A 15,859-nucleotide genomic window follows, 5' to 3' on the forward strand; every position below is an offset into this window, starting at 1 on the left:
GAATGGCAGCTCAAATCTTATTCTGTTTTTTCTTCGTTCATATACATACTATCAGCTTTTCAGGTAATATCACCTTGTTGGTGCAAAATAATATCAAACTGTTGCATTTTTCATAGCTTTAACTAAATAATTGGAAGCTTTTGCAACAGCCTGCTAGTAACAAATTGCCTAAATATACAATTTAAAATGGGTTCTTAACAAACACAAAAGCAGTCCATCTTTTGGGTTATGTGCTTCTTTTATGCTTGAATGATCCATAGGTCAGTGGCTTAACAAACAAACAGGCAAAAGCACACACAAACAAACATGCGTTTAACCCCCACCCTTCCCCCCAAAACAACGTACAGGTAAAAAAACTGGACTGAAAATGCATGAAATGACAGTCTAAAGAAAAAAATTGAAAGGCCTTGAGAAAACCTGAAGAACTATTGCTCAAAACCACTTTGAAAATTTCAAGATGTGTGCTCATTGGAAGCAAAATATCATGAAATAATGTGTGACTCAAGACTTTTGTACAACACTGGAAATTCTAATGTTAAAGAAATTGTTTGTGACACTGAGACCAAAAGACAAATACATTTTACAAAACTGAAGTGAAATTAAACAGGAAAAGTCTCAGTTTGGATCATCTGTAGATGTATTAGTTTTTGTCTAAAGAAAAAGCAGGGGTTTCACTGAAACATTGTGCAATATGCATCCTAAAAGAAACTAACTGCTATTTCCGTGACCAGTATGTCACGGAACCTTAAGTCACCTTCTTTCAGCTGGAAGTGGCGAACCACAAAGGAGAATAGCCGCAGAGCTCTGTGAATGTGTGTCTGATCAGTTATAAAGTGCCCTCACTGTTGTAATTTAATTTTTTTCTGTCCGCAGTATACACATCCTATTGTCATTTTTCTGTCTAAATTAAAACCCACCCTTTACCACTTTTGATTTAACCCGTGCAATTTGACCCCGGACCATACATTTACAAGCAATAAATTGAAATCCACAAAGATGGAGTCCCATACAGAAGAGTGCTACTAGAACAGCTGAACAACGTGACAGATAAAAGTATGGTTGATTACTGATATGAACTTTACGTCATTCTATAACATAGATAGGAGGACCTAAGCACACAGCTTTCTGAGTGAGAAATACGCCCAGTGATGCCTCACACACAAATCCAGCAGTAAAGATTTCCAGTCTAGGTTGAGCTATCTAGGGCTTTTCAGTCGTGCCTGGACAACGCTGTGAACGCGCATGTCAGGATCGCTGCAGAGATCCTGCTGCCTCGGCTCTCACGATTAATCGTCGGGATGGTGTTGACAGCGAGAGGCAGCAGGCGGCCGTTTTTACACGTTTAAATAGATGTCAGGACCTGATAAAATTTATTTATTCAAGTCCAAGTCAGGTTCTCCGCAACAACACCGTTTGTGGAGGAAGACGGTGCTGCCAGTCCGAGGACAACGTTAATGTTAATGATGGAATTCCCAGTCGCTGCTGCTAGATGGAGAAACCGAAAGGGTGGACTCGTTATAAATAATTAAAAAAAAAAGAGAGCCCATCTGCTGCTAAAATAAAAGGAAAATGCATCTGCACCAGGTGCTGACGGGAGCTGTGAACCCAGGAGACTGCTGCTATTCGGTGGGAAGTGTGAACGACATTCCGTTCACGGTAAGATTTTATTTTGATATTGTTTGCTCAAAGATGACACCCATTGAAGCTAGCGACTAAGTTAGCTAGCTGGGTAGTTAGCTAACCAGCGTTATATTGGCTGTAAATGGGCTGGCTAGCGAGCTAAAGCACTGGCTAGCCGGGTAGTGTGCTAGCCAAACTGCCGCACCGAGTGATTCACAAACAGTGGGTTGAGACTACGCGGGGCATCCGTGTCACGAGCTCCTTTTTTTATTTACCGTGACAGTCAGTCACTGACAAGCAGGACCCCACGAGTACATGGTCCGCTGCGGTGTTTGCATCTGCTATTTACGTGGAGGTTTTTGCCATTATTCGCCCCAAGACATTTAAAGACAGCCACTCAAATGACCTTTAGCTGCATCTCCTAACATTAGAATTACTGCAAGGGAATCCCTTTGCGCAGCCATAACATTTATTGGCAAATATTTGCAGTCGGATACGCGCCGGTGAAATTCGTTTGCAGTGCAAATTAGGGACGACTTGTGTGTCAGGGTTTGACGACATTGCGCACCGTCACAGAAGGAAAACGCTGTGTTTGGTGTGGTTGCAGAACTAGCTTAGCTTGCTCCCATTTGGCGTTAAATCCTCCTCACAGATCGTTAGCTCGCTGTCATCCTGGCATCAGCTGCGCCAGCCGTGACGTAGAGAGCCTTATATGGATACATGAGCTAGGCGGCTGAATGGCCGTGTTTTGTCACTGGGGAAAAACATAATCAGAAGACATCTGCCATTGCTTTGACTTGAATAAATTAGTTACATTTTTCATGACCAAGTGTTTGATGTTCTTTAGAGGTTTACAGTTAGTCTAACATCAATCACATAGACTTGATGGGTTTTTAGGCATCTTGATCAAACGCTATTACCTTGAGCTGAGACTGCCTTTGTTGTGTGTCAAAGATCTGTTAAGATCCGTCTCAAGTCGACCCTGAATACCTAGAAGACAAGTCAATATTTCGCTTTGTGCAACAAGACATGGCAAGAATCTATAATGTCACAGTACACAGTGCTCTTTCGCCCCCAACAAATGGACAGGCTGAAGTAAACGTGCAGCTGAATCCAAATCTGTTGCTCTCTGTGTTGGTGTTGTATCAATAGCAGAAATGGAATGATGACTTTACTGATAGCCTGATGAATGTACTTTATTTTGGATTATTACGGCTGCCAGATCTCTGCTTGGTCTGTTCCTGCTGCCTATTAATGAGGTGGTGTTTTGTCATTGTGCTTTGTTTTTAATTTTTTCAGAAGCATGGGTATGCTCTTGTCCTTCCCTTCTGATTGCTGCCATTCTGTTAAATTATAGTACAGTAGAGCATCGTGCTGTTTTTTACAGTTAAAATGATCTGTTTTTTAAATACTGGCAACAGACGAGGGCATTTTAAATGCAAAAAAAACCAGGCGTCTTTCAGTATCCTCAAATCGGCACTACAGCAAACGACAAAGATGATTTTGAAGCTAAAGCATTGCATATCGCTTTGCAGAAAGGGCCCGGTTTCTGTGCCTGGTGTTTTCTTTCAGTGTCTGAGAGGGTATTTGAAGAACACTGGGCTTCATGTCCAGCAAACACATTTACACTCCCACTGACCCTTAGGGCTTGGAGGCCAGATCCTGACAAAACGCACAAACACATACGTACATATCTAATCTAGAGCAGCCATGAGGGCACCAGCTTCAGCGTGGCGTCTGCAGTGTTTCATTCTAAACTATCTGCATTGACATATTGACAGAAATCAGAAGAGATATATTTAAATGGAGTTGGAGAGTGAAATACAGAGATGTTGCTTTCTCTCTGTGCAGTGGGCTGATAGATGGTGGTTATGTGCTGTGAACCCCGAACAGTTTGATCTATAAGTCGGAATTAAAAGGAACAGTACATACGGATTAAAAATCTGCCAACATTAAATATAATGTTGGCAGATTTCTGTGGCTAACACACAGCTGTAAAGTTTGGTTAGAAAGATCATTTTCATGTCTATTAAAGTAATTCTTAAGCCGTACTCGGTGACTTAATATCTGTAAAAAGCCTAGTGGGTTTGATATGCAGATCTGCAGATGTGTGATCTGCTAAAAATAGAATACATCTGTAAACCAAGCACAAGGAGAGGAGGAGCACCTACTGTCTCCCAAAGCTCCATATTTCTGAAAATGTTCTTATATTATAATTACTGCAATAGAAGATGGTGCTGTGCATTGACCAATTAAGATGGATGGGATTGTCTGAAATTACATAAATCTTGGCCAAAAAATGTTTGTTAATTATGTATCTACGTAGTAAAAGTGTCACTAAAACCGGTCCCCTGTTGTTCTAAAAGCAACCCGCCTGGCTTGCTACATTGATTCAGTTGAATATGCTATGACTAACTGAGAGAATGAAGAATGATTGAATCCAGATGTTGTGTTTGGTTTTAAAACACTCATTGTTTTCTTGCAATCTTGCTGCAGAGAACAGTAAAGACCATGCCGTGTGACTATAGGTGGAAGAGTCAAAGTACAGGTCTGTGCCGTAGGATTCGCAAGGGTTAATATCTTACAGACTGATAGACTTACCAGGTTACTGCAAGTCAGAATTGATCAATCCTTTAAAGAAAACAATGCACCAAAAGCTTTTTACGTTCACTGTAAGTCCTGCTAGCTTGCACAAATATGCCACAGATGGTAGCAGCTGGGGCTTTGGAACATGATCACGTGATTATGTAAAAGTGGCATTTGATGTAATGAAGGCAGAAGTGATCTCTCACTTTGTTCCTCATATCTACTTTCATTACCACAGAACGCAATTACATTCACTCCTTTATTTTAAAAGACATTAACAAATACCTGCCTGTCATTATGCAAATAGCATTTAAAATGAGACTGGCAAAATGTCCCTCATTTCTTTAGCTCTTATCAGTAATAACGCATGTTATAGATACCTGCGCTGTCTTTCATGAGGCTAGAAATGGAGTTTGCTGACTAACCCTTTAAATAAGGACACTGGGGTTTTTCCAGAGCTGGGTTAAGGAACCCAGCCCAGAGGACTGATTCAGGGACAACTGTTTTTAATACAACACACTGTACTATTTATGTCCTTTTTTCCTCACAAACTGAAACTTAGGCTAACGTAAAAATGTGTTATTGGGATAAGGGCTTTAAGGTTTAATTAAATAATTAGCTAATAATTGACCTTTGGTTGTTTACCAAAGCTCTCAAGTAAATGGTGCTCAAAAATACATAGTCTATACTCTGTATTTAACAGAAAACTGACAGTTTATTGTTTCTTTGCTTGATTGCAGCTCTTTCGTCAGTAGACAGACGATATTTATCCAATGGCGGCAACATTCTTCATATAAGCAGCTTATATGTGTGACAGGGAAGAAATGCAGCTCCAACAGGGTCACACTCGTTAAGTCAGTGGATTTAGAAGCTGTAGATACTTGAGTGTGATGATCCAAATATATTCAGATACAATCAGTGGCCGCCTAATTTAATCTTTTACTGAATCAAATTACTATCCTAAAAGTTAGCTGGACATTACATTGATTAGACTTTTCAGCAAACGGTGGTGTTTGCAGTAGGCTGCCATTTAAATAAATGTACTGTTGACTAAGTCATAGTGTTTCACATCTCTTAGTTGATCTACTTTAATCTTAGAATCTGTCTCGCTGCCTCTCTAATATCCTTTCCCTTCTGCACACGAATAATGTCGTGCAGACAGGTCTTTTCAGAGGTAATGCTTGTCAGAGGCCAAAGATGCTATAGACAGGAGATGTGATTGTCTAGAAGTGACCGTGGAATATGTCATTCCTTAAATAAATCCTAAATAAAAGACAAACCTGAGGTATAATCTGACCAAGAATCTCTTACCTGATGATGGTGACACTGTTGGATTTTTATCTTATTTATTCATTTAAATCTTCTCTCGGTTTGTTACACAGTGCCAGTCTTTGTCATTGGGTAATGATACATGTATTTGTCCCAAACCAGTGTGGGACCTTCAATTCAGAATGAGACCACTGTTTGCTACACCATCTATTTATGTCTATATACTCTAGAGTCAAGTTCCACCTGGATCATATTTGGCAGTGCATCAGTTGTCAGTTAGCAATAGCATGTGGGTAGGTTTGAAAGCTGAGCACACACTGTGATGATTATTAATCTTGTATGATGTGCTAACACCATGTTTTAATAGTGTCTTTCCACACAGACTATCACATTACACAATCACAAAGCAGTACAAAACACCATATATAACAAAAATATTATTTGCTTAGCACTCTATATTAAAATGTATCAAGTGTTGGCTTTTTTACCATGAATTTCAGAATTAAATTTCTATTACTAAAAAATGCACTTCGTTGTATGCCAACCCACTATGTGGATTTGAGGATGATTTAAAAAAACAACAACAGTGATGGGTTACCCTCTTTAAGTTGGGTATATTTAAGCTTACTAGCTCAAAGTCCTGTTGTGTCTAACTTAGTTTGCTGACAAAGATAGTAGAAAACACTGCATGTGTCAGTGTGAATGTGAGGGAGAGGGTGCAAAGCAGTCCTAGACAGCGCGTGACGGTGACCGCTTTTAATTCCAGCTGTAATGTGCAGAGGGAAGTATCGCAGTAAGAATGAAGTACACATTGCACCTCCCTTCCTCCTTTCTATGTGTCACTCACATTTTAAATTATAGTATTTAAAGTATGGTCCTATGACAGATTTCACTATAACTTCATCCCCTGATCGTCACTCAGTGTTATACCACTGGCTATAGTGTGTTATTGTGTGACCTAGTGGTTCTCGGCGTCTCCTCCTGTTCTCCTGAATAATGAAAGACACAAGCCGTCATCCTGACTGTACTGCTGCTGTGAGACCAGTTTGCTGGTGTCCCAGGTGCCGCTGCCATTCTGCTCATGTATGCCAGCTGCTGGCAATCAGCATCGTATCAATTTACCTTCCAGTCGATGTTCCAAATCTTTATGTTGTAGGTATTACATTGAGTCTGCACAAGTGTATAAAAATCCTTGCTGCCAGACTGTTGCTCATGCACCGTCCTAAAACACAAAATGTAATTATTTTGAACATGTAACTTTTTCAGCTCCTCTTTGGTTTTATTTATGAATGAGACTGAAAGTGTGACAGTTACAGTGTAATATTATTTAGTTTTGTTGCTCGCTCTTGTTCATCTGCCACGATGAGAGCGGAAGCAGAAGTTTTGTTCATGAGAGTTTGTCTGTTCAGCAAAACTGAAAACGAAACAAAAAATGCACACTATGTGGAGTTTACACCATGGATATCCTCCCATGGTTAAGTATTGCAGATGGAAAGGAACTTGTCTGGAATTGGTTTTATTTGATTTGTATGAGAAGTAACTAAAACTAGTCTCACAGCAGTTATTCGGCAATAGGACAGCATACATGTAATGGTGAATGTGATCGGTGGAATTTTTGTCTTATCAATGTTTAGCAGTTTTCTTTAAATATTGTGTGAAGTATGATCCACAAAATGTGTCTTAGACTATCTTAGATGCTGGGAATATGTGCCTCATATGCTTTTCTGTTTTAGAGCCTGATTGATTTATTGGCGGGATGATATTAGCTCCTTGCAGTTCAATCAGTATTGGCATTTATAGCTGCAGATAAATGAAAATTAAATGACTTAAGAAGAGATGGGAGAAACACCCTTCACGTATGTGGAGATTTGTCCACCAGAGGGCACTCTGCAACTTCCCTGTTTGCAACGTCACAAAAACAACAAGCAGCTGTTCTGAGTGCAGTCAGGCAGAGCATAAACGAGTAAATAACTAGCCAACAGATGTCGGGAAAATGTTTTGTTTCATGTATCTAAAGAGGGAAAAAAAAATGTTGGCCAGTACCAAAGTGTTGGATTTTCAAATCCCCAAACATTGGTCTTAAAAATCCTGAATTGGCAAGGCTCAGGTCTTTCAGATGCAGTGTCACATGTGCTGTTAAATGCTCAGTTCTTCATTTAGTGCCACATGAGTGATGTTCAGAAATGCTGTTTTCAGTTTTAATAAATCATGTGAAATCATGCTATAGTGCTATAAAATTACCACATATGTGCATTAAATGATATTATGATTGCAGTGGCTGATCAGTCCTGTGTGTATGCTTTATTTTCAAGGAAAGGATTTTTTTTTTCAGTGTGATAAATGGTAAAAACAAAAATGACCAATATCGATGTGTAATAGAAACAGATCAGGTTGTTTCAAAATCCTACAGCGACTGCAGAGTCACGCTGTTGTTTTTCTTTCTCCCCACCATTCTGCTACGAATGTAATTTCCTGTAGACGCCTCTTTCCAATTGTTGAGCTGTTCTTTCATGCCTCATGTGATTGACACAGCTTTTTCAGATATTGTGATATGCTTGGTCATATAAATATTTGAAGTAGTAAAAATAGCATAGTGAAAAGATTGATCTCCAGCTTCCAGACACATTTTAGAATAGAATAGAATAGAATAGAACAGAATAGAATAGAATAGAATAGCCTTTATTGTCATTGTACAGGGTACAACGAAATTGGAGTGCCACTCCCTTGGTGCAAAATGCAATAATAAATATAAATGTAAAATATAAAAGGTACAATAAAACAAACGTAAGTACTCAACAAAAGTAAGTATGATATTTACAGGATAGCAGCATTAATATAATGACAGTATGACAGTATGAATAGCAGCATAATATAATGACAGTGACAGTATGGTATGGCTAAGCAGGTTCAATTGTTTTTGTGCTTATTTACAACGGTGATAGCTCTGGGAAAGAAGCTATCCCTGAATCTGTTTGTCCTGGTTTTATGTGACCTGTATCGTCGGCCTGACGGTAATAGTTCAAACAGTTGATTGCTGGGGTGAGAATGGTCCTTGATGATATTGCCAGCTCTGCTGAGGTACCGAGAGTTTGCAATGACCTCCAGGCTGGGCAGAGAGCAGCCAGTGATCTTCTGGGCTGTGTTGATGACCCTCTGCAGTACTTTCCTGTCTGCAGCTGAGCACCCTGCATACCATGTTGTTATGCCGTACGTTAGGATGCTCTCTATGGTGGCTCTGTAGAATGTCACCAGCAGCCTCTCCTCCAGGTTGTTCCTCCTGAGCACTCTCAGAAAGTGGAGACGCTGCTGGGCCTTTTTTACCACCGCAGTGGTATTTGCAGTCCAGGAGAGATCATCAGAGATCTGCACGCCCAGAAACCTCATGGAGTGTACCCTCTCCACACGGTTCCCGTGAATGTAAAGTGGGGCCGGGTCTGCTCTGCCCTTCCTGAAGTCCAAGATGAGTTTTTTAGTTTTCGTGGTGTTCAGTTGGAGGTTGTTAACTGAACACCACTCAGTCAGTCTGTTGACCTCATCTCTGTAGTCCGACTCATCCCTGCTTGAGATGAGTCCAACCACAGTGGTGTCGTCCGCAAACTTTATGATGGTGTTTGAGAGATGGGTAGGGGAGCAGTCGGATGTGTAGAGCGTAAACAGGAGGGGACTCAGAACACATCCTTGTGGAGACCCGGTGCTGAGTGTGATGGTGCTGGACCAATGATGATGGTGCTGGACCAATGCAATGATTGTAATTTTAAATCTCAGTGGCTTGATTTCATTTGTTGAATGACTTAAAATGTGATTTTGTTTTTCCTATACTCTGGTATTTTCAGGCCTATGGCTCAGGATGCGATGTAGTGATCTTGGCTAGTGACTTTGAGTGTGTTCAGATTATCCCGGGAGCTCAGAATGGAAACATACAGGTGGGCTGTGTGGAGTGCTCCCACCAGCTTGGCAGGGTAAGTGTTAAATGCTCACAGACACACACTCCCACACACAGCTTTAGTTTTTTTGTCCTGTGGCTAAAAGATTTTATCAATTATGCTGAGCGGAAAGAGGTACATTTTGCCTCGTTTGCATTTGTCTTCAACTTCTCGTGTTCCTTTGCCATTTTGCTCTCTTGCACCACACCACACCTTCCTTTTTCCTGTGGGAGTGACTGTGCAAAAGCACTGATGGGGTGAGTAATGTTGTGATGATGAACACAGCTCTTTATTTTTAGATTGCTGCATCCTACGGAAACACAGTCTGCATCTTTGAACCTCTTTCTATCAACCCAAATAAACGCCACAAGGTGAGTACCAGCGCCAGCTTTGTAGGCAGATTTAAGGATTTAAATCAGTATGTAGCAGATTTAATTACACCTTTGTTCCAGTAACACTGCATGGTGTGTCGCTCTCCCACCACTAACAGCAGCTTAACTATCAGTGGCAAAAGACAGGACAGTTCTTCCTTGATGCCATCACCTACAACCTGGCCTGGGACCCACAAGGTACACAAATGCTTTCTATGATTACCAGAGAAATCATTGCATGATAAAGGCAGCTCCTTCTCCTACCACCCTTTGATTTGGCTGAAACAGCATGTGCATTATGTAAGAGCCACAGTTTGTATGTGGCTTTGCGTAGTGTAGTAGTCAACGTGGGACATGAGGTGTGTAACACAGTGCTTTTGTGTCCTCAGGGAACCGTATCCTAGCAGCAACCGAGCGACTCCAGCTGTGGGCACCTCCACTGACGGATGCCCTGATAGAGGAGGAGGATGGGCAGATGATTGACGACAAGCCCCACCCTGTCCTCAATGACTGGAACTGTGTCTGGCAGTGCAAGTGCGTTTTGGCTTACATACTGTTTAATTAAAAAACAAAACTTGCTGCTTCAGGGTGATGCACCTTACGAAGCTACAGTTTTAGGATAATACCTTGACATTTAACTAACCAGTAAATTAAGTGTTGAACAGACCAGATACTTTTTCCCCACCTCCTCTTATCTCTTTCTGTGGAATTGAAGAAGCTTTCTTCAGCCAAGTTTGTCTAATTTTAAGTGGAATCTAGAAATTATTTAAAATCAGTTTTGAGAAAGTTGAGGTGGATTTTTAGACCTCTGCTCTGACAAGGTATTATATTTTTGGGTTCTGTGTCTGTCTACCTGCCCCATCCTTCTAAACATGATAACACTCAAATGCAGAAAGGGATTTTCTTCAAATTTGGCACCAATCTAATCAGGAAGGAAATGATTAGATTTTGTTTGTCAAAGGTCACAAAAAAACCCTTTCTGGCCGTAACTGAATTAAATTGTCATTGATGATAACATTTAACAGGAAAAAAAAAATAAAATTTTTTTATATATATATATATATATATATATATACACAAATGTTCACAGGCCACCATGTTCTTCAAAAACACTTTACAACACACAGTGTAATATGATGAGCATGCCCAGACATGGATGTCGGCTGCAACAAGGCACTTATTCTAGTTTGTGTAGCATTGAGGCAACAGCTGAATATTTTGCATACATTACTTTTTCACTATTACTTTGGAACTAAACTTTTTTTTCCCTGACTGCTGATTGCTTGGTCATTTTCTCTTATGCAGTGAAGAGTTAATCACTTCATTGTGCAGAAAACGTCTAACCTGAAATCTTCCTTTTCCCTCATAAAACCTATAGTCAGTTACTGATTATTCAAACACATCTGGCCTCACACGAAGACTAGTCTTCTGAGTCAGCAGGCAGTGCCGCTCTCACACCTCTCACAAGCTGTGTGAGTAGACACAGACATATGAAACCACATTCATAACTGTCATATGATGACACACAGAAAACTACGAAATGGTGGCGACCAACAATACCTTGTGCACAAAGAAACAGACTGTTTCCATGGAGAAGTGGGTGTTAAGGGTTTTGCTGACGCTTGACCACTAACCATGTGAGGTTAACTTTTTGCTGCGTTGAACGTGTGAAAACTATGGTGACAGTGTAGGAGCATGTGACTAGAACGCCACTCACACAGGAATAGAGATCGATCCTTGGCCATTTGGCAAACACCTGTGCGAAGGGGGGGAAACGAGTATTTCCCAGAAGGTTGGAAGTTGTTGCTGGGGAAAATAACGGCTGAAGCCCTCAGTTACAGTTGCAGTCCTATAGACTGCTCAGTGACGTCTTGCTGTAGCACTTTCTTTGCGACGGATTTCACTCAACGAGAGCTTTCGATCTGATGGAGCTTCCTTATGGATGGAAAATCTTATTCCCTAACAACCATTGATTGCATTATGTCCAACATGGTGAACAGCTCTTGAGGAAAGTGTGTTTGGCATCTCATGAGAAACCTTAATAGCTGATATTGTTTTTGTTTCTTTTTCCTTTTCTCTTAGGACCGCTGCCTCTGTCCACACAGCCAAGTGGTCTCCTGATGGAGAGTATTTTGCCACAATTGGAAAGGTTAAAGATTCATGTTAACATTTTTACAAATGGTAAATTGTTGAACCATTTTTTGTAACTGAGTTTGCCTATATAATGATTCTCTGTACATGTACAGGATGACTGTTTACTCAAGGTTTGGTATCCCACTACTGGCTGGAGATCCGCAGTGGTGGTCCAGGACCTGTCTGATAAAAAGCCTCTTCCTGTTCACTTCTCCTTTGTTTACTTGGCTCATCCTCGCTCCGTCACTGGTGTGTCCTGGAGGAAGACCAGCAAGTACATGCCCAAGTAAGAAAGCACACATGATCACACAAATAATATGCTGTAAATGTGTTTATTTGTTCACTTTTGTTGTACGTGCTTGTTGTCTTTTAAAGCAAGACATAATGTTTTGGCTATAAAATGAGGTTTTACCTTCTTTGAGTGATGCGTTACTAGGCCAGAAAGATATTCAGCGCACTTGGCTAAAAATGTGGTTCAATAACTGGGCATCCAGCAATAATTTCATTTTAGTCATGGGGTATGCATACTTAACTCTTGTTATAAAAAATGGTTGTTGTGTCCCTAAAATGTGTTTTGACTGAACGTTTTTAATAAAGGAAAAATGAATCAAAAAAAGAACTACTGAAGGACAATTACATTCTTCTGTTATTTTCTAGGGGTTCAGTGTGCAATGTGTTGCTGACATCTTGTGAGGATGGAGTGTGTAGATTATGGTCGGAGACCCTGTTACCTGAAGACAGTCTGCTTGGTGGTCAGATCACTGAGAACACACAGTCCTTCAGCTCTAGCCTGCCAGGCCTGGCAGGCAATAAGGACAAGATCCAGCATGCTTTGGAGGTACACTTAGTTCCATCTCAGCAGAAATAATTCATAAATGACCAAAAAATTGAATATTTCTCAGAAAGGAATAACACAGACCTGTTCTCTTGCCTTTATTCCTGTGCTCCCTCTCTAATTAGTCAATCCACCACCTAAAACATCTGCGCCGTGGCCGGCGACGGTCCTCTGCTTTAGTGGCACACAGTGAGCTGCTGCCCTCTCAGTTGGGCACACAGGATGCACACACTCACCGCCACATCGCTCATCATGCCAATGCCCTGTGTCACTTCCATATCTCGGCCAGTATTAATCCAAACACAGGTAGTGTGTTTTTGTTGGACTGGGTTTTAAAATGAATCAGTGTGCACATTGAATGGAGCTGTAAACTTAATCTAAGCTTGTGTAATATTTGTGCTCCTGCCATGTTTCTGTCTGTCAGATATCCCATCAGTGCTAGCTGACTCTGCAGTGTTTAACCCAGACGATGGCACAGGTGGCGGAGGCTTTGTGGTTCACTGGCTCAATAATAAGGATCTTAGCTTCACTTCATCCATGGACCTTTTTATGCTGCAACTCCGTAAATTCTCTGAACAACAGCTGGACCAAACTACTGAGGACCCCTTGGATCCTGAAGGATCCCCAATGAAATTTGACTTTGGTATGACCAGACTAACAATATATAATACTGCTTAAAACGTACCATGTAAAAGGAAATGTATAAGACTAAATTATTCTTTGTTTTTGTTTGTTTGTTTGTTTTTTCCAGACCTGGATGAGATGTCTGACAAAGCATCCTCAGAGCAAGGAGAAGAGGGTGAGTCAGGGGAGCAGGGAAGCACCAAGGCATCCTCCCCAGGATCCAGCTCTAGCATGCCTCTGCCTTCCATGCTGCTAGAGAGGAAGATGGAGACTCTGATCACAGAGTGGAACAAGAGCCCGGACATGCTGTTTACTATCCATCCATTGGATGGATCTTTCCTGGTTTGGCATGTGAAATACTTGGACGAATTCAACCAAGGCATCTTCAGACAGGTTCAGGTGTGCACAAAAATTCAGAATATGAAAAACATTTTTCAAGCAAATCATAATCTCTTTTCCTAAATTGTAACTTTTCTGTTTTAAATTGAATTCAGTCGTTTACTTGCTCGTACACACCTAGCTCATAGCACAAACTGTGTGACTGTTTTTTCTCAAATATAAATTGACTCAGCATTCCTCCAGCCTTATTTGACATTCAGAATATATTTTTTCATTTTCTCCAATAGAGAATTATGGAGTGTACTCTGTGCTTTATCAAGTTACCCACAGAATTAATGTTAATTAGCAAAAGGTGTTATAACTTGCTGAAGGAAGTCTTTGTCATTTTAATCAAGTTAGAGCCCAAGTAATTTTTCACCTAATTTTCACTTTGATATGCAGCGAGAAGCTTGCACTGTAGCATCCGGCTGTCCTAGAAAGAGCAGCACTTCAGCACTCCTCTAAGGACGACCAAACAGGATATTAAATTTAAAAGGACTGAATTTTGGGCTTCAGCTGCACAGATGTTAAAATTTGTTCGAAAATATCCCTTTTGCATTGACTGCAAAAAATACAGTAGAGTATGCAAAGACTTTAATGCTCTAATATTAAAACATATCTACACAATACAAGTTAAATAAGCATTTGAGTTGGTTTAGCACAAAGCCAAAAAGAATATCGTTAGAAAGCTGAACTATTATGTTGGTTTAAACTGATGAGTGGATCTTTTAAGGGTTAAGACACTGAAGAAAATTTGTGCAACTCTTTCTTATGTTTTTTTTTTAATTTTCCTCCAGGTGTCCTTCTCCTCCCGTATTCCAGTAGCATTTCCCACAGGAGATGCCAACTCACTGAGTAAAAACATCCTCATGTACGCCTGCACTTTGACTGAGGGTGTAAGTGCTGGAGTAGGCAAGCAGGGAAGGATAGTCCAACATGTGTCCCACTCTGCTTCAGCCTCAGCTGGCCTTAGTTCTGCTGCTGTGACCTCCCCTCCCAACCCTCACATTAGTCCAGCTGTCATGATGGTCTCCAAGCATGTTGATGGATCTCTTAACCAGGTACAAAGTTGAGGTTAACCTCGGTCTTCTTTCTGAGGGCATTGCTCACATGTTTTGATAAATCGCTACTTTAGCCCAAGATGTTCCCACAGGCTTGACGTAATTGTCAGACAGTCTGCCATTTTGCAGTTCACACTATAATTTGATGTTTTTTGCATATTCTGTTTCCCTCACAAAAAGTTTTGATTCCTCTGTCTGCAGTGGGCTGTGACATTTGCAGAGCGTTCTGACTTCTCCAATGTACTGACAGTATCTCATAAGTTCCGGTACTGCGGCCATCGTTTCCATCTGAATGACCAAGCTTGTCACACAGTGCTGCCACTGCTGCTGACTTCCTCTCACCACAATGCCCTGCTCACCCCTCCCTCAGCCCCTGGAAGTCTGGAAGGAGAGCAGCCTCCTACCTTTCCCCTACCAAAGGGTCTTCCAAGGTATAGCATGGAGTAGAGGTAGAGAACTGAAGCAGTCAATAATGGGTTTAGCTTGCTGGTGATAGGCTAGTAATTGTAACTGCTATCCATTATTAAGGAAGCAGCTTCGTAATGCAGCTACAAGGACCTTCCATGACCCCAACGCCATCTACAGTGAGCTGATTTTGTGGCGAGTGGATCACATTGGACCCCTGTCCTGCACTGGAGGCGTCTCAGAATTGGCCCGTATCAACTCTCTGCACACCTCTGCCTTCAGCAATGTTGCTTGGCTACCCACGCTAGTACCCAGCACTGTACTTGGTAAATATACCGTACTTTTTTATATAAAGCTGATTTTTGAGTTACTATTATTATAGGTAGCTTAATAACAAGAATTTTGATTAAGAGGGAAAATGTCACTCTTGCTGAACCATCAGTTATTTTTTTGTCTAGGTGGCAGGATGATATTAAGTTCAGAATTTCTCAGGAACTACTAAACAACTGTCACAGCTACTCAGTTCCAGCAGTAGTAAACAAATCAGCAGTATGTTCCAGCTTTGCAGTCAAAATGCAGTTTTCTTCTGTCTTATTGATACTGATGCCATAAGTCTTGAAAGAAAAAAAACCTTTCTAATTCAAACCCATTCTC

At 40.9% G+C, this 15,859-nt stretch overlaps 1 protein-coding gene across 3 annotated transcripts in view; it reads left to right on the plus strand.

The window, feature by feature from the left end:
- The first annotated feature begins 1,217 nt into the window (after nt 1–1,217).
- The window catches only part of dmxl2 (Dmx-like 2), a 39,098-nt gene continuing 24,456 nt past the window's right edge, over nt 1,218–15,859 (plus strand). For 2 of the 3 annotated variants that reach the window (XM_005463170.3, XM_025908695.1), the window contains exons 1-14: nt 1,218–1,656; nt 9,309–9,434; nt 9,698–9,769; nt 9,889–9,967; nt 10,159–10,303; nt 11,852–11,918; nt 12,016–12,188; nt 12,560–12,740; nt 12,863–13,043; nt 13,162–13,380; nt 13,489–13,760; nt 14,537–14,800; nt 15,002–15,231; nt 15,329–15,531. In XM_005463170.3, coding sequence (XP_005463227.1) covers nt 1,570–1,656; nt 9,309–9,434; nt 9,698–9,769; nt 9,889–9,967; nt 10,159–10,303; nt 11,852–11,918; nt 12,016–12,188; nt 12,560–12,740; nt 12,863–13,043; nt 13,162–13,380; nt 13,489–13,760; nt 14,537–14,800; nt 15,002–15,231; nt 15,329–15,531 — 2,299 coding nt within the window. In that variant the 5' untranslated portion in view covers nt 1,218–1,569. The remainder of the gene's footprint in view (nt 1,657–9,308; nt 9,435–9,697; nt 9,770–9,888; nt 9,968–10,158; nt 10,304–11,851; nt 11,919–12,015; nt 12,189–12,559; nt 12,741–12,862; nt 13,044–13,161; nt 13,381–13,488; nt 13,761–14,536; nt 14,801–15,001; nt 15,232–15,328; nt 15,532–15,859) is intronic. The other variant, XM_025908691.1, reaches the window with a different exon arrangement.

This window comes from Oreochromis niloticus, linkage group LG1 (genome assembly GCF_001858045.2).
Source record: "Oreochromis niloticus isolate F11D_XX linkage group LG1, O_niloticus_UMD_NMBU, whole genome shotgun sequence".
In the NCBI taxonomy this organism is placed as follows: domain Eukaryota; kingdom Metazoa; phylum Chordata; class Actinopteri; order Cichliformes; family Cichlidae; genus Oreochromis; species Oreochromis niloticus.